Genomic DNA, 27,898 nt, shown 5'->3' on the forward strand with positions numbered 1-27,898 from the left:
CTCTTCTGGTTTTCCTCAACCCCACTGGATATTTTTCAGCTCCTTTGCTGATTCTTCTCATCTTCCTAACCTCTTATGTTGGATTACCCGGACTTTTCTCTTTCCTATAAATTCTAACTCCCTTGGTGATGCTCAGTCTAATTCACAGCACTTTTAAATCCATAGCGCACATCTCTTCCCTTAACTTCAGACTCACATCCTACACCCTACTTGATATCTCTACTGGATGTCTAATAGACATCTAGAACTTGTTTACATGTCCAAAACTGAGTTCCTGAATTTCCTCCCCAAACTTTCTTCTTTTAGTCTCCATTCTGATCCACGTCACCTTCATTTCTTGCCTGCTTCTCTCTTGGTTTCCCTGCTCCCACCCTTGCCTTTTTCTTTTTTTTTTTTTTTTTTTTAAACATCTTTATTGAAGTATAATTGCTTTACAATGGTGTGTTAGTTTCTGCTTTATAACAAAGTGAATCAGTTATACATATACATATGTTCCCATATCTCTTCCCTCTTGCATCTCCCACCATCCCTATCCCACCCTTCTAGGTGGTCACAAAGCACCGAGCTGATCTCCCTGTGCTATGCGGCTGCTTCCCACTAGCTATCTATTTTACATTTGGTAGTGTATATATGTCCATGACACTCTCTCACCCTGTCACATCTCACCCCTCCCCCTCCCCATATCCTCAAGTCCATTCTCTAGTAGGTCTGTGTCTTTATTCCCGTCTTGCCACTAGGTTCTTCATGACCTTTTTTTTTTTTTTTCCTTAGATTCCATATATATGTGTTAGCATACTGTATTTCTTTTTCTCTTTCTGACTTACTTCACTCTGTATGACAGACTCTAACTCCATCCACCTCATTACAAATACCTCCATTTCATTTCTTTTTATGGCTGAGTAATATTCCATTGTATATATGTGCCACATCTTCTTTATCCATTCATCCGATGATGGACATCTAGGTTGCTTCTATGTCCTGGCTATTGTAAACAGAGCTGCAATGAATATTTTGGTACATGACTCTTTCTGAATTATGGTTTTCTCAGGGTATATGCCCAGTAGTGGGATTGCTGGGTCATATGGTAGTTCTATTTTTAGTTTTTTAAGGAACCTCCATACTGTTCTCCATAGTGGCTGTATCCATCTACATTCCCACCAACAGTGCAAGAGTGTTCCCTTTTCTCCACACCCTCTCCAGCATTTATTGTTTCTAGATTTTTTGATGATGGCCATTCTGACCGGTGTGAGATGATACCTCATTGTAGTTTTGATTTGCATTTCTCTAATGATTAATGATGTTGAGCATTCTTTCATGTGTCTGTTGGCAATCTGTATATCTTCTTTGGAGAAATGTCTATTTAGGTCTTCTGCCCATTTTTGGATTGGGTTGTTTGTTTTTTTGTTATTGAGCTGCATGAGCTGCTTGTAAATCTTGGAGATTAATCCTTTGTCAGTTGCTTCATTTGCAAATATTTTCTCCCATTCTGAGGGTTGTCTTTTGGTCTTGTTTATGGTTTCCTTTGCTGTGCAAAAGCTTTTAAGTTTCATTAGGTCCCATTTGTTTATTTGTGTTTTTATTTCCATTTCTCTAGGAGCTGGGTCAAAAAGGATCTTGCTGTGATTTATGTCATAGAGTGTTCTGCCTATGTTTTCCTCTAAGAGTTTGATAGTGTCTGGCCTTACATTTAGGTCTTTAATCCATTTTGAGTTTATTTTTGTGTATGGTGTCAGGGAGTGTTCTAATTTCATACTTTTACATGTACCTGTCCAATTTTCCCAGCACCACTTATTGAAGAGGCTGTCTTTTCTCCACTGTATATGCTTGCCTCCTTTATCAAAGATAAGGTGACCATATGTGCGTGGGCTTATCTCTGGGCTTTTTATCCTGTTCCATTGATCTATGTTTCTGTTTTTGTGCCAGTACCAAACTGTCTTGATTACTGTAGCTTTGTAATATAGTCTGAAGTCAGGGAGCCTGATTCCTCCAGCTCCATTTTTCGTTCTCAAGATTGCTTTGGCTATTCGGGGTCTTTTGTGTTTCCATACAAATTGTGAAATTTTTTGTTCTAGTTCTGTGAAAAATGCCAGTGGTAGTTTGATAGGGATTGCATTGAATCTGTAGATTGCTTTGGGTAGCAGAGTCATTTTCACAATGTTGATTCTTCCAATCCAAGAACATGGTATATCTCTCCATCTATTTGTATCATCTTTAATTTCTTTCATCAGTGTCTTATAATTTTCTGCATACAGGTCTTTTGTCTCCTTAGGTAGGTTTATTCCTAGATATTTTATTCTTTTTGTTGCAATGGTAAACGGGAGTGTTTTCTTAATTTCACTTTCAGATTTTTCATCATTAGTATATAGGAATGCAAGAGATTTCTGTGCATTAATTTTGTATCCTGCTACTTTACCAAATTCATTGATTAGCTCTAGTAGTGTTCTGGTGGCATCTTTAGGATTCTGTATGTATAGTATCATGTCATCTGCAAACAGTGACAGCTTTACTTCTTCTTTTCCGATTTGGATTCCTTTTATTTCTTTTTCTTCTCTGATTGCTGTGGCTAACACTTCCAAAACTATGTTGAATAATAGTGGTGAGAGTGGGCAACCTTGTCTTGTTCCTGATCTTAGTGGAAATGGTTTCAGTTTTTCACCATTGAGGACAATGTTGGCTGTGGGTTTGTCATATATGGCCTTTATTATGTTGAGGAAAGTTCCCTCTATGCCTACTTTCTGCAGGGCTTTTATCATAAATGGGTGTTGAATTTTGTCGAAAGCTTACTCTGCATCTATTGAGATGATCATATGGTTTTTCTCCTTCAATTTGTTAATATGATGTATCACGTTGATTGATTTGTGTATATTGAAGAATCCTTGAATTCCTGGAATAAACCCCACTTGATCATGGTGTATAATCCTTTTAATGTGCTGTTGGATTCTGTTTGCTAGTATTTTGTTGAGGATTTTTGCATCTATGTTCATCAGTGATATTGGCCTGTAGTTTTCTTTCTTTGTGACATCTTTGTCTGGTTTTGGTATCAGGGTGATGGTGGCCTGGTAGAATGAGTTGGGGAGTGTTCCTCCCTCTGCAATATTTTGGAAGAGTTTGAGAAGGATAGGTGTTAGCTCTTCTCTAAATGTTTGATAGAATTCGCCTGTGAAGCCATCTGGTCCTGGGCTTTTGTGTGTTGGAAGATTTTTAATCACGGATTCAATTTCAGTGCTTGTGATTGGTCTGTTCATATTTTCTATTTCTTCCTGGTTCAGTCTCGGCAGGTTGTGCATTTCTAAGAATCTGTCCATTTCTTCCAGGTTGTCCATTTTATTGGCATAGAGTTGCTTGTAGTAATCTCTCATGATCGTTTGTATTTCTGCAGTGTCAGTGGTTACTTCTCCTTTTTCATTTCTAATTCTATTGATTTGAGTCTTCTCCCTTTTTCTCTTGATGAGTCTGGCTAATGGTTTATCAATTTTGTTTATCTTCTCAAAGAACCAGCTTTTAGTTTCATTGATTTTTGCTATTGTTTCCTTCATTTCTTTTTCATTTATTTCTGATCTGATCTTTATGATTTCTTTCCTTCTGCTAGCTTTGGGGTTTTTTTGTTCTTCTTTCTCTAATTGCTTTAGGTGCAAGGTTAGGTTGTTTATTCGAGATGTTTCCTGTTTCTTGATGTAGGCTTGTACTGCTATAAACTTCCCTCTTAGAACTGCTTTTGCTGCATCCCATAGGTTTTGGGTCGTCGTGTCTCCATTGTCATTTGTTTCTAGGTAGTTTTTGATTTCCCCTTTGATTTCTTCAGTGATCACTTCGTTATTAAGTAGTGTATTGTGTAGCCTCCATGTGTTTGTATTTTTTACAGATCTCTTCCTGTAATTGATATCTAGTCTCATAGCGTTGTGGTCGGAAAAGATACTTGATACGATTTCAATTTTTTTAAATTTACCGAGGCTTGATTTGTGACCCAAGATATGATCTATCCTGGAGAATGTTCCATGAGCACTTGAGAAAAATGTGTATTCTGTTGTTTTGGGGTGGAATGTCCTATAAATATCAATTAAGTCCATCTTGTTTTATGTATCATTTAAAGCTTGTGTTTCCTTATTTATTTTCATTTTGGATGATCTGTCCATTGGTGAAAGTGGGGTGTTAAAGTCCCCTAATGATTGTGTTACTGTCGATTTCCCCTTTTATGGCTGTTAGTATTTGCCTTATGTATTGAGGTGCTCCTATGTTGGGTGCATAAATATTTACAATTGTTATACCTTCCTCTTGGATCGATCCCTTGATCATTATATAGTGTCCTTCTTTGCCTCTTGTAATAGTCTTTATTTTAAAGTCTATTTTGTCTGATATGAGAATTGCTACTCCAGCTTTCTTTTGATTTCCATTTGCATGGAATATCTTTTTCCATCCCCTCACTTTCAGTCTGTATGTGTCTCTAGGTCTGAAGTGGGTCTCTTGTAGACAACATATATATGGGTCTTGTTTTTGTATCCATTCAGCCAGTCTGTGTCTTTTGGTGGGAGCATTTAATCCATTTACATTTAAGGTAATTATCGATATGTATTTTCCTATTCCCATTTTCTTAAATGTTTTGGGTTTGTTATTGTAGGTGTTTTCCTTCTCTTGTGTTTCTTGCCTAGAGAAGTTCCTTTAGCATTTGTTGTAAAGCTGGTTTGGTGGTGCTGAACTCTCTCAGCTTTTGCTTGTCTGTAAAGGTTTTAATTTCTCCATCAAATCTGAATGAGATCCTTGCTGGGTAGAGTAACCTTGGTTGTAGGTTTTTCTCCTTCATCACTTTAAGTATATCCTGCCACTCCCTTCTGGCTTGCAGAGTTTCTGCTGAAAGATCAGCTGTTAACCTTATGGGGATTCCCTTGTGTGTTATTTGTTGTTTTTCCCTTGCTGCTTTTAATATGTTTTCTTTATATTTAATTTTTGATAGTTTGATTAATATGTGTCTTGGTGTGTTTCTCCTTGGATTTATCCTGTATGGGACTCTCTGTGCTTCCAGGACTTGATTAACTATTTCCTTTCCCATATTAGGGAAGTTTTCAACTATAATCTCTTCAAATATTTTCTCAGTCCCTTTCTTTTTCTCTTCTTCTTCTGGGACCCCTATGATTCGAATGTTGGTGCGTTTAATGTTGTCCCAGAGGTCTCTGAGAGTGTCCTCGGTTCTTTTCATTCTTTTTTCTTTATTCTGGTCTGCAGTAGTTATTTCCACTATTTTATCTTCCAGGTCACTTATCCGTTCTTCTGCCTCAGTTATTCTGCTATTGATCCCGTCTAGAGTATTTTTAATTTCATTTATTGTGTTTTTCATCGTTGCTTGGTTCCTCTTTAGTTCTTCTACGTCCTTGTTAAATGTTTCTTGCATTTTGTCTATTCTATTTCCAAGATTTTGGATCATCTTTACTATCATTATTCTGAATTCTTTTTCAGGTAGACTGCCTATTTCCTCTTCATTTGTTAGGTCTGGTGTGTTTTGACCCTGCTCCTTCACCTGCTGTGTGTTTTTTTGTCTTCTCATTTTGCTTATCTTACTGTGTTTGGGGTCTCCTTTTCACAGGCTGCAGGTTCGTAGTTCCCATTGTTTTTGGTATCTGTCCCCAGTGGCTAAGGTTGGTTCAGTGGGTTGTGTAGGCTTCCTGGTGGAGGGACTAGTGCCTGTGTTCTGGTGGATGAGGCTGGATGTTGTCTTTCTGGTGGGCACGTCCACGTCTGGTGGTGTGTTTTGGGGTGTCTGTGGCCTTATTATGATTTTAGGCAGCCTCTCTGTTAATGGATGGGGCTGTGTTCCTGTCTTGCTAGTTGTTTGGCATAGGGTGTCCAGCACTGTAGCTTGCTGGTCATTAAGTGAAGCTGGGTCTTGATGTTGAGATGGAGATCTCTGAGAGATTTTCGCCTTTTGGTATTACGTGGAGCTGGGAGGTCTCTTGTGGACCAGTGTCCTGAAGTTGGCTCTCCCACCTCAGAGGCACAGCCCTGATGCCTGGCTGGATCACCAAGAGCCTTTCATCCACATGGCTCAGAATAAAAGGGAGAAAAAATAGAAAGAAAGAAAGAAAGAGGATAAAATAAAATAAAATAAAGCTATTAAAATAAAAAATAAGAAAAAAAATTATTAAGAGTAAATTTATTAAGAAAAAATTTTTTTTAATTTTTAAAAATAGATTTATTAATTTTTTATAATAAAAAATTAAAAAATTATTAACAAAAAATTTATTAAGAAAAAAAATTTTTAATTTTTTAAAATAAAAAATATGAAAAAACTTATTTAAAAATTTTTTTTAATTTTTTAAAAATAGAAAATAAGGAAAAAATTATTAAGAAAACATTTATTAGGGAAAAAAAATTTTTTAAGTAAAAAAAAAAAAAAAAAAAAAAAAAAAACGGACGGACCTAACCCTAGGGCTAACGGTGAGAGCAAAGCTATACAGACAAAATCTCACCCAGAAGCATACACATATACACTCACAAAAAAAGGAAAAGGGGAAAAGTAATATATCCTGCTCCCAAAGTCCACCTCCTAAATTTGGGATGATTCGTTGTCTATTCAGGTATTCAACAGATGCAGGCACATCAAGTTGTTTGTGGAGCTTTAATCCGCTGCTTCTGAGGCTGCTGGGAGAGATTTCCCTTTCTCTTCTTTGTTCGTACAGCTCCCGGGGTTCAGCTTTGGATTTGGACCCGCCTCTGCATGTAGGTCGCCTGAGGGCGTCTGTTCCCCGCCCAGACAGAACGGGGTTAAAGGAGCAGCTGATTCGGGGGCTCTGGCTCAGTCAGGCCGGGGGGAGGGAGCGGTACGGAGGAGGCGGGGCGAGCCTGCGGCGGCAGAAGCCGGCGTGACGTTGCAGCAGCCTGAGGCGCGCCGTGGATCACGGGAGCCTGGCCGTGGCGGGCTGCACTGGCTCCCGGGAGGGGCGGTGTGGAGAGTGACCTGTGCTCGCCCACAGGCTTTTTGGTGGCGGCAGCAGCAGCCTTAGCGTCTCATGCCCGTCTCTGGGGTCCGCGCTGATAACCGCGGCTCGCGCCCGTCTCTGGGGTCCGCGCTGATAGCCACGGCTCGCGCCCGCCTCTGGGGTCCGCGCTGATAGCTGCGGCTCGCGCCCGTCTCTGGAGTTCGTTTAAGCGGCGCTCTGAATCCCCTCTCCTTGCGCGCCGCGAAACAAAGAGGCAAGAGAAAGTCTCTTGCCTCTTCGGCAGCTGCAGTCTTTTTCCCGGACTCCCTCCTGGCTAGCACCGAAGCCCAAGCCTCAGCTCCCAGCCCCCGCCCGCCCCGGCGGCTGAGCAGACAAGCCTCTCGGGCTGGTGAGTGCTGCTCGGCACCAATCCTCTGTGTGGGAATCTCTCCGCTTTGCCCTCCGCACCCCTGTGGCTGCGCTCTCCTCCGTGGCTCTGAAGCTTCCCCCCTCTGCCACCCGCAGTCTCCGCCCGCGAAGGGGCTTCCTAGTGTGTGGAAACCTTTCTTCCTTCACAGCTCACTCCCACTGGTGCAGGTCCCGTCCCTATCCTTTTGTCTCTGTTATTTCTTTTTTCTTTTGCCCTACCCAAGTACGTGGGGATTTTCTTGCCTTTTGGGAGGTCTGACGTCTTCTGCCAGCGTTCAGTGGGTGTTCTGTAGGAGCAGTTCCACGTGTAGATGTATTTCTACTGTATCTGTGGGAAGGAAGGTGATCTCCGCGTCTTACTCTTCCGCCATCTTGCCCAGACCCCCTGCCTTTTTCAATGTGCTCTCAACATAGTAGCTCAAAACACTCCAATGACTTTCCTTTTTTTTTTTGAAGAGGAAAATCCAAAACTCTTACCATGGCCTTACATGATCTGGCCCCGTGTTACCTTCTGACTTCATCTACTATACCTCTCGCATATTCTTCTCCAGCCACAATGATACCCTTGCTTTTCTTTGAAATTTTCCTTGACCATTCTCACCTCAGGGATTTTGTACATTTTGTTCTTCCTTTTCCCTCTGCCATGCATGCTTTTTTAAAGATAGCTGCATGGTTTGTTTTCTGTCTCCTTACTCAAGTGTCACATCACCATCTCTCAGGGATTCCTTTTTTGACTACTTTGCTTACAGTTGGCAGTCCTGTCCCCCACATATCATATTGCCTTCCGTGCTTTGTTTTATCCATAGTTCTTAGCACCATCTAACATGCTAATATATTATATACACGTTGTTTTGTTTATATATCTCTCTGTGTTAGAATGTAAGGTCCATGAAGGCAAATATTTTTGTCTATTTTGTTTAGGGCTAAGAAAGTGTCTGTTTTATTATTAGTTGTAGATGCTCAATAAATACTTGAATTATTGAGTTAAATTTACATAACATTTATATGGAACATACTTTGTGATTTTAAGTTGTTTTATTACTTTTTATTGAAATAACAGTGTTATAACATTGAATACTTAATTTCCTAATTTAAAAAACCTCTTATTTCAAACCTCTGGTGTTTATTATGATTAAACAAAATAAATCTTTTGTAGTGATAACCAATATTTAGTTTTATGAGACGTTACAGATACTTAGAAACATTATATCATTATAAATGCTTTTTGTCGGCACAACACTATATGTACCTATTGCACACAGGGAGTTCAGGCTGCCTAAAAGGGACCACTATTCCTCAGGCAGGGTCTGGGTGTCCCCTCAGTTTATACTGGCAGAATTGGAAGCATCTGATGAGTTAATATAAATTTCAGGAGCCAGAGAGAATCAGCCAGAGATATAAGAAGTTCTGGTATGAGGCCGCAGGCAGTTGGTGTTCTGCCCTCATTTAGGCTGCCAGCTTGGGGCGGACAGTGCTCTACCTGCTGGTATTGATCATCGTTCTGGAGAAGACACTGTCATTCTTTGATGGCCAAGTCTGTTTCTGTTATTCATCAGTCAACAAAATCTTTTACTGTTAGAACTTTACATTTTTAGGTTTGCTTTGTTAGGTTGCTTTCCTCATCAACAGTACATTCTAAACTCTCTCTACAGGGAGGGGGATTTTGGAAATATTTCTGTATGCATTTGATTTTGACCTTGCTCTCGGATATAGGACATGTGGAAACCTGAAGCTCTTTAACTCATTAACTTACTGATGTGAGAAAGCAGCCATCAGGTGGTACTGACAGAGGGAGATGAGGGCAGGGGAGAGCAGTGTTGTTTTTTGTTGTTTTTTTTTAAGGACGATGCCTATTTTTTTTTCAGAGAGGTTGATCTATAAAAAAATCACAAAGTCAAATTATTAAAATATAAGACTTATGAATGTACCAGGGTTTTAGGCAGTTGAAAGAATAGATGCTTGAGGATTCATTGGTAAGAAGTGACTTGGAGTGGCATGTATTTTCTGTCAAGTAGTTCATCTGTTTTAAATGAATTATGGGCCATTAACTTTTTGTTTCAGGTCCCAGAGATTTGTTATGTAGCTTATAAATTGGTACAGAGGAGGTCTCATGTTCCAGTCTGCCGTGGGGGACAGGATTGGGGTGTGAAAACCTGGTGTTGGGGTAGGGTGTCTATGCTAATTTGATCAATTGAAATTAGTTGCTTGCTTGTTTGTTGTTTAAGTACCTAAAGGGTACTTTTTATAGAATGTAACAGAAATTGGCAAACCCAAGGAACTGCTGCCCCTCAATGTTGCCTGATTGTCCAATTCTATTACAGACTAGTCATATATTCTGTACTGTACTAGTTAATCTGTGCCTTCTTGGGGAAGATGGAAGTGTTCCTGGAGAACAATTATTTCACAGTTTGAGGCACATTTTTCTTTTTTTGGCATATGCTTGTTTCCAATTTTAGAATGGTTTAGTGCTGCATATTTTGCAGTTGAGAGAAAGGAAACATTGATTTTGTGTGTATGTGGCAAAGAGATCTAGGAAATTAACAGATGTTTGACAATAATATTTTGAAAGATTGCTGTTGAGAGATTGCTGGGGAAATGCAGAAACTAAAAGACAACATTGTATTTGCAGTTTCTATGCTCTTCAGTACAGTTTCCCTTTTTCTGTACTTAGCTTCTGTGGATAAAGTTTGATAAACTTGTGGGTCCTCTAAAGATCTAAGCAGATAATTTCAGTTTTAAGTCAACGTGAACAGTATCAGGTAGTTCTCGCTCTTCTTTCTTCATAGAGTGTATATGGATCAGGAAACTGATTTTTACTATTCTTTTAGTGGTTACCTCAAAGATTAAAATATGCACTCTTGACTTCTCAAAATGTAATTTTACTTTGTATTATTTACCTTATTCCATGACATTGTAACAATCATAAAACAATTTTTAACATTCTCCAACTTATATTATTGTATATTTCAATTCCATATTTATTTTTATTTTCTCTCCATACGTTTATTTACTGCTGACAGTTGAAATAGCACAAAATACTTCCTTCCTGTTATTATTTAAACTTTTAAAAAGCAGGAAAAAAATTTAGCTCTATACTCTGTGCCCTAATTATTATGTATTATCCAAACCATCTGGTGTAAAGCCACCAAGCTCTTTTTTACACTTCTCCACAAGTTCTTTAGCTTCAATTTTTTTTTTTTTTTACTTTGTGTTGGATTCCTCTATTGACTTTAGCTTTCTAAAATACACAGGGAGCCATGAAACTGAGTGTTTTTTAGGGCCAAATGAAAAAATAGATCTAATGTATATTAAAGTCAGCAAGATATTCTTAACACATGACTGCCTTATAAGTAACTGATATCTAGGTAGGGAGGAAAGAGATATAGAAAGGATGGCATGGGCTGTTAAAATTGTTACTGCGCCCTCTCCAGATTCTTGGACAGCAATACCATAGAAATGAATATCGCTCCCTCAAGATTCTTAGGCAAGCAAAGCTTTTTATTGAAAGGATAGCTTGAGCACAAGGGAGAAGGTGGAAAAGAGTGCCAACTCCTTGAGGACTTTCAGGGAAAGGGTTTTAAAGGCCGGGTGAGGGAGGGGGCTGCAGAGTGCCTGATCAGCTTGTGCTCAATTCTTGCACTGGTTGGCATCAAGGTAAAGTTTCAAGTATCATCAACCTTCTAGTTTCAACCAGTCTGGTGTCTACATGCTTGCAGTCAGCAGTTTTCCTCTGGCGGGGGTCTGCTTCCTGCAAAAATAACTTAGGAATGTGTGTCAGGCCTTTATCTGTATCTGTCAGGGAACTGGGAGTTCAGTGACTCTGCTGTGTGGCAGATTTATAGTCCCACTTTTGTCTTTTGGAAACTATGTACATAACATCAGTGGAACAGAGATAATCTTTTATTCCTGTGGGTCTTTGGGTATTATCTCAGAGGCCCAAGCCTTTAGGCAATTTGGTTTTTTTTGTTTTGTTTTGTGTTTTTGTCATTTTGTTATTTATTTATTTATTAGCAGTGTTGGGTCTTTGTGGCTGTGCGCAGGCTTTCTCTAGTTGTGGCGAGCAGGGGCTACTCTTCGTTGCAGTGCGCGGGCTTCTCATTGCGGTGGCTTCTCTTGTTGTGGAGCACGGGCTCTAGGCACGCGGGCTTCAGTTGTTGCAGCACACAGGCTCAGTAGTTGCAGCACACAGACCCCATCAATTGAGATGATCATGTTTTTTTTTTCCTTTTATTCTGTTAATGTAGTCTATTACATTGGTTCAACATATGAAAAACCCTTTCTTGCATTCCAGGAATAAATCCCACTTGGTCATGGTGTATCATCCTTTTAATATGCTGCTGAGTTTGGTTTGCTAGTATTTCGTTGAGATTTTGCATCATTGTTTAAGAGATATTGGTTTGTGGTTCTCTTTTTTTGTGTGTTGTCTGGTTTTGGTATTAGGGTAACACTAACCTCATAAAATGTCTTAGGAGAGATACAGTTGATTCTTGTATCTTACTTTTACACCCTGCAACCTCGAAAAATTCAATCATTCTAGTTTCATGGCTAATTTATAGAGGTGGAATTGGGACCCAAGTCACTTGGCTGTAGAGCTCCTGCCTGGCTTCCAAGGTGGGGCTGAGGCAGAGGATAAATTCTGGGTATAGCTGGTGGTTACTGACAGATGGTATGGTACCAGAAGCTGAGTCTCCTTTTTCCCCTGAGGGTCTCTTAAGTCTGTGCAAACTTGACCCTATGGGCAGGTGAACATGTGCTTAGACATGGCATTGTCTTCTGAAAGTGGTGTGTCGTAGTATTGTGCAGGCCAGATGGGGATAGGGTTTCTCACTGAGCTTTATAAAAAGTGTATTAATAATAACGGTGATGGTACTGTTGATTATGAGCTTTCTAAGGACACTGAGGGATAGACACTATCGAATAATGGAAAACCAGGCCAGTGATATTTCACTGAAGGCAAGAGAGTGTTCAAGATTTACATTCCCTTGTATAAATCTTGGGGTACATATTATTTCTGAACAAATTCCTGGTTTCTCTGAGTTTGCAGTCTACCACATTACATGAATGCCTAAGTTGATTAAACCGTCTGAAATCCTGAATTATCATTGATCACTTAAGAATATTAATTTTAATTCTTGGTTCTTTTTGACATCCTTAATATTGGTCTCTTCCTGATTATTATTTTCATCTAAACATATATATATAAAATTATATCAGTTTTATGGAGATTGAGTTCTTTTACTTATTATGAAACCTTGAATGCATGCAATTATAAACTATATTTTCCCCATTTTACACTGATTTTACTTGTTATAGTTTTTGTGTTTATGACATATCAGTGTTTCTGGAGCTTGCACCCATTTAAAAACAGGCTCAGTACTGAAGTTCTTGAATGAAGCAGCCTGATAGAAATTGTGAGGATAGCTTTGTGTACAATATTGTTAGGACAGCATGTCCTAGATGTATATATCATAATTATATTTTTTGAAAAATTTCTTACAGGCAAAATGTGAGCATTATGAGAAAAAACAAATGGAGCAACAAGAGACTATTGCTTCTTTGCAGAAGGATATCCATAGATTAACAAAGGAGGATGAAGAGCGCATCATCACTCGAAACAGAGTGTTCTCCTACCTCTGCAAGAGAGTTCCTCATACCATCTTGGATAGACAGTAATGTTTGCTACGTAAATTGATATGTAGCTAGAGTCATCATTTTTTTAAAAACAGATTTCATCTTGGGTGTGGTTATATCTCTTTTAAACTGGTGAAGTATTCCTCTCCCTCTTCTCTGCTGTTTGTTGGTTTGTTTGTTTGTTTCAAATGTCATTAACTTTTTGAAGAAAATGGTCAGTTGTCCTGGAGTACATGCTAGATTTGTCTGTTTGCTTCCTTATTATGTCATTTAATTTATTCTTCTATCGCCTATATTCGCTCTAAACTGGAAGTTAGAGCTAAATTCAGATGCAAGTATTTTTGGTGAAATACTTCATAGGTGGTAATTTATGCTTCTAATTATAACACATCAGGAGGCACATAATATCTAGTTGACCTACTCTCAGGGATGCTTAGATTGTTCAGGGGTTTAAATAATAACAATCTGATCCTTCCACTGTAAAATTTCTCATCGTCCTTTCATCTAATAGTTTCCCCCATTGATGATCTTATTTTCAATTCTGCTATCCCTTTTTTTTCTTTTTCTTTTTTTCCCGGAAGTCTTCCATTAAAAAAAAGAACCTTTCCTTTTGAGTAGGGGCTATTTGGTTGCCCTATATGGTTTGTTACAGGGAAGCGCAATGCTTAGTTCTTTCATTTTAATTCTAATTTTTTAGAGTAAACAGTTGTTGCCCTAATGATCTCCAATGATAAGCAGTAAGATTTTTTGTTTGTGCCTATCTCTCTTTTTTCAAAGGTTGTTATTAACTCGTGGGGTTTTAATGATCAAATTATCTTGTCTTTGGCCGGTGGGGTCTTTTTCATGTTGGTATTATATCCCTTTGACCCAACTCTATTAATCTTTGTTAGATTTCTTACTTTTAGGCAGAAGATACATCCTGTACATTTTTTTGCCCTAGGAGCTCTTTTGAGGAATGGAGTTAGGTATTTGTTAAAACTAACACTAAACATTTAAAATTAACTCATTTAAAATGAATTAATTAGACATTTCTCAAAAGAGCTCTGGTTCCTTTTAGTCAGGAATGGCTTTTAGAGACCACAGTTTGAGTGTTTAGGTTGCTTATCTTATGTTATTGATTTTAGGGCTTTTTAGTGGCAAGTACTAGGAACTATATATATTTCTGAGAAAAATTTCTAACTGAAGTTAACACTACTGGGTTTTTATTTAAACTCTGATTTTACATTTTTAACGGTTTTCTTTTACACTGAAAATCCTTATTCCTAAGAATAATATAATTATTTATTTGCCTTATCCTATAATATATAAAAATAGTTTCAAAATAACAATACCAGAATTGCTACTAACAATAAGCCAACTGAATGAAATTTAAATTTCTTTGCAATTATCTTTGACATTAATAATATATTCCACTATGGGTACAGTCAAAATATAGTGTTCTAAAATATCTTGAAATATTTCTTTTCTGTGTGTTTGTGGCACCAAATTAATATACAGTTAGGTTTACTTGTTTCAGTTTGTTTTCAGTTTTTAGGGCTGGCTTTTTAAATTTATTTACTTTTGAATATGTAAGATGTTTATACAATTATAAAGTCAAAACTGTAATTATTTATATTTGGAGAGGTTTTGTTTTCATTCCCGTCCCCTTAACCCTATTCCTTACTCCTCCCTATAGATAATTTTTTAGTGTTATTTTTAGCAAATACAAACAGTATGGATATTATATTCATATTTCTTTTTTTTGTATAAAAGATAGCACCTTGTTCTTTTCACTTAATAGTATAAACTAGTTACATTTTAACTAGTCTTATGTGTTTACATAGTAGGATTGGGGATTTTTACTGATTAGGTATGTCTGTTTTATACTATAAAAATAAATGAAGTCACATATAAGTTAAAAACAAGTTGAAACTATAGATTGTTTCAATAATTATTTGAGAGATAATGCACACTTATACATGTACACATATATATACAATTTTTATCCTTTTGAAGGACGAACAAGGATAAAAATATAAATAATAAATAATTTAAATAACAAAATGTAGTTGGAGGTAGGTGTGAATAGATAGAAAAGCAAAGAAAGGAAAATAGGAGTAAGGAAGAACAAAAAGAAGGAGAGAGATAATTACAGTGGCAGAATAAGGTAGGAAGAGAGATGGAGGAAGAGGAATGAAAACAAAAACAAATAACAGGCAATTTGAGTGAGTTGAGAGGGCAAGAAAAAGGGAGAGAAGCATTGAGAAAACTTACCAAGTACCAGATGAAGTCAAGCTAATTCAGGTGTGAATTTGTCTGATGGCCTAGAGATTCTCCACTTTATTTGGTTTTTAATAAAACAAATTTTCAGTTTGAGCACAGAACTTAAAAATTGTGAATTAACCCTTATATAAAAATGCATCAGTTGTAGCCACTACAGCTATTGTCAAAAGTTACAAAGGCTTTGGACAAAACAATATAGGACATAACACAGATGAGTAAAGCCATGTTTGCTGCATTTATGGACCTGATAGCTTGTTGGGTAGATAGACACATACTCAGGTAAGTAAAATAAAAGGCACATTGGTATGTGCTGTAACGGTAAGGCAAACAGGATACTAACTGGGCGTGGCATAAGGAGAGCTTAGTTTCCACTGAGGAAGAAGATGGGGATGACCAGAAAGACTTCATGAAGGAGGTAACTTGTAAACTAGATTATTAGGAACTGTAGAATTTTTTTTTAAACACAATAAAAGAGTTTAATAAGGTGTCCAGTTTACAAAATAAATCTATAAAAATCAGTAGCTTTTGTTTTATACCAATAATAACCTGGCAGAAAATGTAATGGGAGGAAGATTCCGTACACAGTCATACTCAGTAAATATGAAATACCCAGGAACAATTCTCCTGAGGTGTGTTGAAGTCCTAGAGGAATGCTTTAAAATTTATTTGCAGACGGGAAGACACATCATGTTCCTTAAAGGGAGCAGTTGATAGGTAGTTTGAATTTTGTGTGTTGTAATTCTCATTACACTTGTATTAATTTGTTCTGGCATCTGTATTCCCCACGATGCTGTAAGCTCAATGATGCCAAAGACTCCGTGTCATTCCCTGCTGTGTTCTAGTGCATGTCCACGACGAACTGTAGAATTTTAATAGACGTTAATGAGGAAAAGGGTATTCTAGTTAGAGAAATATGGTGGCTGGGAAACAAAATGTATTTGGGAGCGGCAAGTAGTCCAGGTAGTCTGAGAGGTCTGGAGCGTAGGGTGCACAAGGTGATGGTATCTTAGGAGACAGTATGGAAGGAAAGGTGTGCTGAAACTTTGAGGGGCTTCACCTCCAGGCTGAAGAGTTTAGGTTCTACTTTCTGTGTAGCAGGATAAAAAAAACCCAGGATTTATGAGCAAAGAAATTAAACCCAGAGACAGACAAGTTAGTGATCAGTTTTAATTGTCTAGTTGGGAGATAACAGAGGTCTGTAAAGAAAAAAGAAAGGAGAGAGGTACTGAGAGATGGACAGGAATTGTCTAGACTGACTGACTGTAGATGTTGAAAGAAGAAGAGCAGTCAAAGATAGCCAGATTTCAAGCTAGGTTTGGGGAATGGGGAAGGAGGATAATGGGTTCATTTACGAACATGTACTTAGGCACTTTCCGTCAGCCACAGAGAGATCAGGCCTACAGTTAGAAAGGCTGAACTCCAGAGAACTTTAAAATTTAGAGAGAGAAAGAAGAGACAGAAGAGGAGTTATGTTTGGGTGTCAGGCTAACCAAGGAACAAGAGTGTTTGAAGAAGGAGAGGGTGGTAAGAAGTGTTACATGCCACCTCATTGGTTTGTGTTTGTCTTCCCACTGTCTTATTTGCTCAGAATTCCTGGTTTGACACATAATAAGTCCTCTTTAAAAGTTTATTGAAGGTAGAGGTAACAGTCATTCAGGATGAATGAAGTTTGCTATGAAGGAAAAAGATAGACATGGAATGGTAGCATGGGGGAAGGAAGGGGTGAGAGGGCTTGTGAAGTGTATAAAGGAAATTAAAGCATATTTGCAGGATAATATGAAAGCTGGTACGTGTTGGGATGGGGAAAGTTGAAGAGAAAGAATAATCCGAAAAGTTATGATATTAAAAGCACAGTTGGTTGAATTAGCTCTGAAAAAAAGGAGATGGGTAAGTTTCCCAAGATAGGAGTGAAATACTATACATTCTTGCTTTAAGAAGAATAATATGTGAAAGTATAGTGTTATTTTATTTTTCTTTGAGGATTTTTTGAATTACAAAAGCAATATCTGCTTTTAGAAATTCAAACAATACAAAAGTATGTAAAGTAAAATGTTATAGACCTGCTTACCCTCCTAATTTCCACATCCCAGAGATATCACTTTTAACAGTTTGGTTTTTGTCCTTCCTAGTGTTTCACAGCAATAGTGCTGTTGGCTTTTGGGTGGGACCATTCTTCATTGTGTAGGGCATGATGAGCATTCATCATGTTCATTGATGAACTTTTAAGCATCGTTGCCCCCTCCCCAACTATTCAGTGTGACAACCAACACTGTCCCCTAGTTGTGGTATTATCCCTCAGTTAAGAACCCATAGAGTTCATTTTCAATACATATACAGATTCATTTACAACTGTTTTCTTAAAAAAATAGAGTAATATTATACATTTGGCTATGCAACATTTTTTTCCGTTATCAATTCTCATTAGGATGTACAAATTTACATTGTCTCTTCTCATGCCTCATCATTTTCTATAATATGGATGTGCCATTATTTATTTAACTTTTCCCTTGTTGATGAATATTTAGATTGTATCTGAGTTTTCACTCATAAATAATGGTGCATTGAGCAACTTTGTTCATCTTGAGTTACAGCCTTAGGCACGTATTTCTGTGGGAGTGATTGCTAGAGGTAGAACTGTTTGGACAATATGCATTTAATAATTTGAGATTTAATGTCTGTGGTTATTTAAAAATACATACATTAAAATTAAAATATATGGCATAGTGTGATACTTACTTCTGGCAAAAATCACTTAAATTTTTTATGAATTTGCAGATAACCTGTATGTTTATCACTGTAATTTGCAATTGTATAGAGAGAATAGTAAATGTTCCAATACCACATTTTGAAAATAATTCAACTTATCTGTTTTCTAGGTTGCTTTGCCTAATTGATTACTATGAATCTAAAATTAGAAAATTTCATAAACAAAGGTACGACTAGTCCGGTATTACAATTTTTAAAGTTATTATCTAGTCATGAATTAGAACAAAAGTTTCTATGGACTTTTGAAACAAATATGCTTTGGAAATCTACCTGATATATGTATAATTTACCTAATATGTTTAACTACAAGTTTCTTTTTTTATAAAGATCTTCAAGACTGTACTTTACCACTTATGTTAAAATATATTGTTGCATTTATATTAAAATATGTATATTTAATATCACCAAAGTATCAGTCACAGAATAAATAGTATTTTTCTTTTGTTGAAGTATTATAATTTGTTCTACTGATGTCATCTAACCACTAGATAGTTACTGAGTGTATCCACAAAGTGTGTAGGATTGGATTAGCTGCCTGCCAAAGTACAGCCTAATTAGTATGCAGATTTATATGAGATAAAGATAAAATGTCATAGTGAAAAATCAAGTATATAGAGTAAAACATAGTTGTCAGATCTGATTAAAGAAATAAGGGTAGGGCTTCCCTGGTGGCGCAGTGGTTGAGAATCTGCCTGCCAGTGCAGGGGACACGGGTTCGAGCCCTGGTCTGGGAAGATCCCACATGCCACGGAGCAACTAGGCCCGTGAGCCACAATTACTGAGCCTGCGCATCTGGAGCCTGTGCTCCGCAACAAGAGAGGCCGCGATAGTGAGAGGCCCGCGCACCGCGATGAAGAGTGGCCCCCGCTTGCCACAACTAGAGAAAGCCCTCGCACAGAAACGAAGACCAAACACAGCCAAAAAATAAATAAATTAAAATTTAAAAAAAAAAAAAAAGAAATAAGGGTAAAGTTTAAAAATAATGGTCTTTGACTAACCAAAAATAGCTGAACGATATCTAAGGCCAAATAATCTAAAGTGCTTTAATATAAAGTCATTAAAACGTGGCTATTCTGTTTCATTGTTTATAAATGGAACAGTTCTTTTAACAAATATTTGAGCACCTACTTTCTGCCAAGTTCTGTTTTTGTTACTGAACAGATAAAATAGATAAACTAGAATAAAGCAGATAAGTTCTCTGCTTTGATTAAGCATACATTGTCTAGTATTCTTGCCCCAAGAGTACTGACTCCAGAAACTCAGGAAGACTGATGGCAGAGCTGTGCTGGTTGCTGATTCCTTCTAGCACCTTGGGGACTCTTAAAAAAGAGCAGGATGGAGGGAAGAAGGGAAGAAAGAAATGAAAAAGGAAGGAAGGGAAGATGAGAAAAGAACAACTAATGATAGAGCAACTCCTTGCTTTGTTCTATTCAGAAAGTAGTATACCAAATAACTTCAGGGACCTTCTGATTTTCAAATGAAACTGTGTCTTTTAGATGGTAGGCATGGTGTTAGATTGATTCTAGAGATAGGACAACGTTTTGTTTGTTTGTTTGTTTATCTTGGCTGCATCAGCTCTTCCTTGCAGCATGCGGGGTCTTTTTTTTTTTTTTTTTTTGCGGTGCACAGACTCTTCGTTGAGGCACGTGGGCTTCTCTCTAGTTGTGGCGTGCTGGGTTTTGTTCTCTCTTTAGTTGTATCACGTGGGCTGCAGAGTACGTGGGCTCTCTAGTTGAGGCACGCAGACTTAGCTGCCCCGCGGCATGTGGGATCTTAGTTCCCCCACCAGGGATCGAACCTGCGTCCCCTGCATTGGAAGGTGGATTCTTTACCACTGGACCACCAGGGAAGTCCCTAGGACAACGTTTTGAACACAGTTCTTACCTTCCAGGAGTTTGCAATCTAGTAAGGGAGATTAAATATAAACACATTAATAGTTAAAAATAATATGAGACTTAAAAGACACTAAGACATAATGTCACAATAGAGTAATTACTAAAAACTGTACAGACAGTAACTAATACAGGAGTTGATAACAGGAACAAATTTGTTTTAGATGGAGTAACCAGGGAAGCCATTACAAAGCAGATGGGGGTTGTGCTTGAGGTTGAAGAATAAGTAAAATTTGGGAAAGTAGAAAGGCAAAAAAAACCACTGCTTATATGCTTTGAGCAAAAGTTCATAGATATAAGAGAGTAGACTTTTTTATGGTACTATAAGCCAGTTTGGCTGGACTTCATACAGGACCAAGAGTAAGCTATAAATGAACAAAAAGACATCATTTGCCTTGGAAAGAAAGAAGGCGCTTTTTCCAGAAAAGCTGGGTGATGGGGTTGTAGGTATGTGTATTAGTCAGGGTTCTAGAGAGAAACAGAACCAATAGAATGTACATTTATATGCAGAGAGAGATGTATTTTAAAGTAGTTGGTTCATGTGATTGTGAAGCTGGCAAGTCTGAAATCTGTGAGGCCGGCATGCAGGCCGGAGACCCAAGGAAGAGTTGATGTTGCAGTGTTGAGGCTGAAGGCAACCTGAAGGCAGAATACCTCCCTTCTTGGAGATTTCAGTCTTTGCTCTTAAGGTCTTTAACTAATTGCTCAAGGCCCACCCACATTATGAAGGGTAATCTGCTTTATTCAAAGTCTATTGATTTAAATATCACATCTAAAGCATACCTTATGACCATATCTAAACTGGTGTTTGACCGAGTAGCAGGGCACCATAGCCTAGCCTAAAATGAACAATCATAGTATGTAAGAGTAAAGAGAAGGCAAATGAAGAATTTCATTTGAGAGGTTGTAAACTGTTAGGCTCACAGAATCAGGAAAATAATGAAAATGAGTAAAGCAGGTTAGGTGGGAACTGTGGCAAATTGGAGAGCTGTGTACCATCTGTCTTAAGGGGGCAGTTAAACTGTACACTCTGGCCAGTTGATGCCATGCAGGAATGTGAGCCCACTGTGGCTAAATCTGCTTTTTGAGAAGTTAGAATGTTAGGTTTATAAATGAAATCAGATTTTTAATGTTTGCAACTAAAACTCAGTGCTCTGCAACATATTATATGGTCCAGACTGAATATTATTTGAAACCTTTGCTCTATATCTTTAGTAAATTGTAATCTGGATTCAGGAGTTGGTTGACTTTTTTTCTGTAAAGGGCCAGACCGTATGTATTTAGGCATTTTAGTCTATATAGTCTCTCACAACTACTCAGCTCTGCTGTTGTAGCATGAAATGAGCCATAGACAATAAGTAAATGAATTGGCATGGCTGTGTTCCATAAAACATTAATTTAAAAAAGCCTGCTAGATGTAGCCCACAGGCAACAGTTTGCTGACCACCGATCTAGATGATGAAGAGAGAACATTTGGGATTTGTAGTAAGAGTAGAGAAGATTTAGTATAGCCATCATTGAAATGTCTTGTGTAGAATGTGGTGTGAGAGGTTGCCTCTGAAGTTGTGCAAACTGGCATTCTCTGACTAAAAATAATAAAAGGATTGAGCCATTGGGGGTGGTGGTGTTGAATCTGGTTGTCATGAATTTGTAGTGAAAATCTGGGATTGAGGAATGAGGACCTTGGAGGAAAGGAATTACTTTTTTGCTTAGCAATCCTATCATCACTGGTCTAGCTGAAGTGAAATATAATACTTTGGCCGGTACAAACTACGCTCAGGTCAGATACTTGGATTGAATGTCTCTCATTAAGGGAGAAGGATACAGGAAGAAAACAGGGGCTGCATTATACATAATGTTCTCACGGGTGGAAAATTAGAGGTCATTTATACTTTGCAGTGATGAAGAGTCTGCCCTGAGGAGAGTTTTTCATAGTTCATTGACTGAACAACGTTTATCAGTCTCTTTTCTAAGAGTAAATACTAACTTGATAGATTGTAGCAACTTCAAGGTGGATTTTGAGATCCACTTGATTATTTATATAATATTTATATTAATATATATATTATATTAATAATTAATATAATTATTTATATTAATTATATCACTTAAAAAAGAAGGCGAAAGAGGTGAAAGAGAAGAGAAAATGAAGGAAGATGGGCTATGATTTGGAGGCCTAAGTGGGATAAACAGGAAGCAGAGGAGGAGGACGTATACACCTGTAGAGCTAGGGGAGCAAGACCAAAGGAAGAAGACAGATGAGACATGGGCCTCATGCAGAGGTAGAAGCCCTCTGTTTAGCACCCATTTTTTAAAGGCAGCATTGTCCAAAGTTTTTCTCATCATGAAACACAGAAAGTGATGTTTGTGTACCACACTGGGGTCTGGCCAGTTGTCCTGAGGGCTGAGAGAGATGAATATCTTGGCACATTTGTATTTCCTTTGCACAGCACACCTATGGCACACCATCTGGACCCTCATTTTAGGGCGCAGGCTTGAGAAGGCCTCCAGAGAGCTCGTGAAAGGCAGTTTCTGAATACTATGGACTGGTATTCCTTTCTGCCTCCATACATGAGAAAACTCAGGGAAAGCAAAGGAAGCTGCAATCAAGGCAGCAGATATTTGAATCAAGTGTTAAGCAATTGGGAATCTTAGAAAACTGCAAACATGGTATAACCTCTGAAACAGGAAAAGTAAATTTTAAAATGATAAGCTCTCAGCTATGTTACTTTACCTACTTTTTAAAAAAAATTAATTTTATTTATTTATTTTTGGCTGCATTGGGTCTTCGTTGCTGCGCGCAGGCTTTCTCTAGTTGTGGCGAGTGGGGGCTACTCTTCGTTGCGGTGTGCAGACTTCTCGTTGCGGTGGCTTCTCTTGTTGTGGAGCACGGGCTCTAGGTGTGCGGGCTTCGGTAGTTGTGGCACATGGGCTCTCAAGTGCAGGCTCAATAGTTGTGGTGCACGGGCTTAGTTGCTCTGCAGCGTGTGGGATCTTCCCGGACCAGGGCTCGAACCCGTGTCGCCTGCATTGGCAGGCGGATTCTTAACCACTGTGCCACCAGGGAAGCCCCTACCTACTTTTATTTACCCAGAAATATATATCACTGTAGATTACTATATCACTATATGGTAATATAGATTAATATATCACTATAGATTACATGGAATATATTGCTGGCTTTTTCTATTAGTATTTCCCTGGCTTGGTAGATAGAGTAAAGAGCCAAGGAAAGTAACGTAGGAATAAAACCTACAGGCCTCAGATTGAGTTTCTTCTGAGATGTCAGAGACATTTGGAAGGTTACCCAAGGGAAAATAGTTCTATAATGAATTAGTAAAGTGAAGTCCCCTTGTCTAATTCCATCCTTCTTTTTAGATAGAAATTTTTAAAGCGGTCTTGGGAAATGGAAGCAGGTGGCTTTGAGGTTAACCTCTGACTGAACATGATTTGGATTAGGCAAGAAAATAAAACACAGGATTTCTCTAGTTTTGCTCTTTCTCTCCACGCCTAAGGAGCACGATCTTCACCACTGGGTCCCTCCTGAGGCTTCTGGAGGCCATTGGAGAAAGGGTGGGAGGAATTTGACTGTGGGGATCCCATGTCCAAATGAGAGTTTGTGGATGCTTAGAATTATGTTTTTACTTCAAGAAAACCACAAAATCTGTCAATGCTAAATAAAGAACTACAGGAAAAGAAAGTGAGGATTCTTTACTGAAACTCATTTCCCTTTAGGTCTGCATACATTTAAAATTGGTCTCCTCTACTATATTCTTACATTAGGTTTCTCTTGAGAACAAGTGTAGCCATAGTGGCAGGTATTTGAGAGTATATATAGGGAATGATGTGAGTGCATAGGCTTTGGAGCCAGAGATTTCAATTTGAATCTCACTACTACTACTAACTATTTGAGTGACTTTGAGCAAGTTAAATAACTATGCAAACTCCTCACCTGTTAAATGTGAAATAGTTTGTATAAAACATCTATCTTAGTACTTGTTATATAGAGGCTACTCAGTCATCCTTATTTTAGTCATCTTTCCTAAAATGGTCATTTGTTCAAGGCTAGCATGTGTTTTAGAAGAAGGTCTGAGGGATATATTAGTACAGCTGTCTCGAATAGAAATGTAATGCAAGCCACATACATAATTTTGCATTTTCATGTAGCCAAGTTAAAAAGTAAAAAGAAACCAATGAAATACATTTTAATATATTTTATTTAATATCCAAAATATTATCATTTCAACATGTAATCAATAACATTATTAGATATTTCACACTCTTTTTTCATTCTAAGTCATTGAAATATGGTATATATTTAATTTACAGCACACCTCAATTCAGATACTAAATTTTCATCAGAAATATTTGATCTGTATTTAGATTTCATGAAGCCTAGTTCAAAAATAGACTTATATGCTCAAATTGTTCTATACATACCTAAAAGTTTTCTAGCACCTGAATCAAGTACAGAAAACTTCTTTCCTTTAATATTTACATCCACATTTACAAAACTGGCTCATCTTTTTTAGAATAATTGGTTTGACTGAATTAAAGGTATATCTGCTTGAAAACTATACCCACCTTAAATTCACTAACTCTTCTATTTAATTCAGAAGGGTACTGCAGAATTGAAAAGCAGCTCTAAATCAATCAATAGCAACAAAAAGTTTTGTGTTTGGTTATTGAGCATTTGGCAAGCATTTTGTTTGTTTGTTTCAAGAAAATATTGAATTCAGGTTAACAGTACAGTTAGTCTTTGTAACTCTTCCATGACTCAACCAATAATCATTGGCAAAATACACAAGATTGTTAAAGTCATTGTTTTCTATTTGTTTCAGTGGTTCTGCAAACTGGTATAGCATTTACACAGGTGCTGTATAATTTTAACAACTATATTCATGACACTGTCATAGTCTGCTTCAGAAAACTGAGCACATTTCTAATATGTATTATACAGTATAACAAAGCAATGAGAAACATCAGTCTTTTGAACATTACAGTAAATCTGGATTTTTGACGTTACAAAGCTAGAGCACCTTCCATTGTGGAAAAAAATGATTTTTTCATATCTAGCTGAAATTCTTCTTTGATAGATATGTAAAATTCAAAGACACACCTTAAGTGTGATTTTTTTTTTTAAGACCTCAAATTGTCAACATTTCTTGGTAAATCTGGAAGTCCTCTGAGACAGAACATTCCCAAAGTGTTAATTGAGATATGATTCATCTAAAGATAAAGAAACATATTTGCAATTTTTTAATTAAATCAATTCATCTTTGATGTTATAAGAAAGGTCTTGTATTCTCCAGGCAATTGTTCGTGGGCTTAATTGAAGATCTTTCACTTCTTTATAAAAATAACTTTTGTTTTCTCATAACTTTCCAACAAAATTTCCATAACAAATAATTTATTTCATGTAAGGACAGTTTCTGTTTTTGTGCAACACTTCAAAATGTTTTATAGGTGGCCAAAATTATAAGCTCAGATTTTGCTAAAAAATTATTTTAGAAGTTTTTGTTGTATGGTTAATTTTTTCAGTGACTTTCGTTCTTTTTTGACTGTTGAGAGGAAACTTCTTAATATATTCATTATTTGCTGAAAATGCTTCCTATCGTTATCTACTTTATTATCCTAAAAGATTTTTTATATAACAGCTTTTTAAAATAACAGCTTTATTGAGATATAATTCACATGCCATAAAATTCACCATTTTAAAGTATACAATTCAGTGATTTTAGGATATTCACAAAGTGTGTCATCGTCTCCACAGTCAATTTTAGAACATGTTCATCACCCCATTGAGAAACCTCATTAGCAATCACTCCCCGCCCTGAGCCCCTACTCTGCTGCAACCCAACATCACAAAATATACAATTCCATTTACATGAAATGTCCAGAATATGCAAATCCATAAAGACAGAAGTAGATGAGTGGTTGCCTAGGAATTGAATTGTAGTGGAGTAGGGACTCAGGGCACAGAGGAGATGGGGAGTGATTGATAATGGGTATGGTATTTCTCAGTGGGGTGATGAACATGTTCTAAAATTGATTGTGGAGATGGTGACACAACTTTGTGAATATCCTAAAGGGATATCTTATTGTGGTTTTGATTTGTGTTTCCCTAAGGACTAATGATGAGTGTCTTTTTATATGCTTATTGTCCGTTTGCATATCTGTTTTGGAGAAATGCCTACTCACATCCTTTGCCCATTTTTAAATTGACTTTTTTGTCTTTTATTGTTGAATTGTAAGAGTTCTTTATTAATTCTGGATACAAGTTGCAAATATTTTATCCCATTTTGTGGGTTTTCTTTTTTCTCTTGATGGTGTCCTTTGAAGCTCAAGAATGTTTTAATTTTGATGAAGTCCAGTTTATCTGTTTTTTTTCTTTTGTATCGTGAACCAGCACCTTTTCCATTTTGTTCTGCAGCAAATTATAGTAGCATTCATTAGGAAATTTGTGGCATACGTTCTTTCAGTCTCTTTTCTTTACCGTTCCAATTATTGTACTGTCTCAGATGTTATCATCTCCACTTGATTCTGTTAAAAATCTGTCCGTAATTATTTTTTAAACTAAAAAAGTTTAGTTCTTATAATTAAAATAGTAACTATATCAATTATAAATTATGATTTATATAGGTATCACCATAAATATAGTATCAGAACAAACACCTTACAATGTTATGTTGGTATATAGGAAAAAAAATCATTCTAACTGAATCAATCCATTGATACTGACTAGACTGGTGGTGTGTTTGTATATAGTACTACAAACCACCCACGCACCCAGTGCACAACTAGGCCACAACATTAATACCTTAACATGATGCATGTTAGTGGTATGTAGTCCTAAACAATAAAGTCGTGTTTAACAGAAGAATATTTTACACTGCTTCAGTTTTTAAATTTTAATTAAAATGAAACAGAATTAAAAGTCTAGTTCTTCAGTTGCATTAGCTGTATTTCAAGTGCTCATTGCCCGTGTGTACCTAGTGTTTACCGTATTGGACAGCCCTGTGTTAGTGTATCAGGATTTTTAAAAACATTAATACTGATTTTCTAGTCCTTTATAGCTCACAGAATGCTTTGATGTCTTTTTTACTTTTAACATCAATTCTATGAGGTAGATGTGACAGAAATTATCTCTGTTTTATAGATGAGAAAACAAATTTTGAGAGACTGACCTACCCAAATAACACAACTGGTTAATGGTGATGTCAAGACTTGAATCGGGGCCACTAAGTTTGTGGCCTTGTCCACTTATACTCTGCATTTTTAAAAAAAAATAAATTTATTTATTTATTCTTGGCTGCATGGGGTCTTTGTTGCTGGGTCTTAGTTGCTGCGCGGGGGGCCTTCTCTAGTTGCAGTGAGCGGGGGCTACTCTTCGTTGCGGTCTGTGGGCTTCTCATTGCGGTGGCTTCTCTTGTTGCAGAGCTTGGGCTCTAGGCACGCAGGCTTCAGTAGTTGTGGCACGCGGGCTCAGTAGTTGTGGCTCACGGGCTCAGTAGTTGTGGCTCGCAGGCTCAATAGTTGTGGCGCGCGGGCTTAGTTGCTCCGCAGCATGTGGGATCTTCCCAGGCCAGAGCTCAAACCTGTGTCCCCTGCATTGGCAGGCAGATTCTCAACCACTGCGCCACCAGGGAAGTCCCTGCATTTTTTGATATAGATTTTTTGGTGACCTAAAAGTACTAGACGGAAAAAACAATATGCTTTGTTTGTTTATTCATTCAACAAGTGTTTTTTCACCACCTCTTATGCCCCATATTCTTCTGGGCAGTGACATACAGTGGTGAACAAGACAAAGTTCTGGTCTTCATGGATCTTACCTTCCGATTAAGGCATTAGTGAACAAATATATACTATAGTACTAGGTAGTAAGTAGTATGTTCTAATACCATTTTCTCTGAGAATAAGTAGGAAATTTGGCTTAAGTTTTAGTTCATGTTTAGGTTATCAAACCCTTATTGTATTGATTTAATTTTTGTTAGCTAGATTTGTTTTCTT

The 27,898-nt window shown here is 37.4% G+C and overlaps 1 protein-coding gene across 5 annotated transcripts in view; it reads left to right on the forward strand.

The window, feature by feature from the left end:
* The window catches only part of CEP70 (centrosomal protein 70), an 84,571-nt gene that overhangs the window by 23,398 nt on the left and 33,275 nt on the right, over positions 1-27,898 (forward strand). For 4 of the 5 annotated variants that reach the window (XM_061193642.1, XM_061193645.1, XM_061193644.1 and 1 more), the window contains 2 exons: positions 12,837-13,006; positions 18,107-18,163. In XM_061193642.1, the coding sequence (XP_061049625.1) occupies positions 12,837-13,006; positions 18,107-18,163 (227 nt within the window). The remainder of the gene's footprint in view (positions 1-12,836; positions 13,007-18,106; positions 18,164-27,898) is intronic. The other variant, XM_061193643.1, reaches the window with a different exon arrangement.

This window comes from Eubalaena glacialis, chromosome 6 (assembly GCF_028564815.1).
Source record: "Eubalaena glacialis isolate mEubGla1 chromosome 6, mEubGla1.1.hap2.+ XY, whole genome shotgun sequence".
NCBI classification, from domain to species: Eukaryota; Metazoa; Chordata; class Mammalia; order Artiodactyla; family Balaenidae; genus Eubalaena; species Eubalaena glacialis.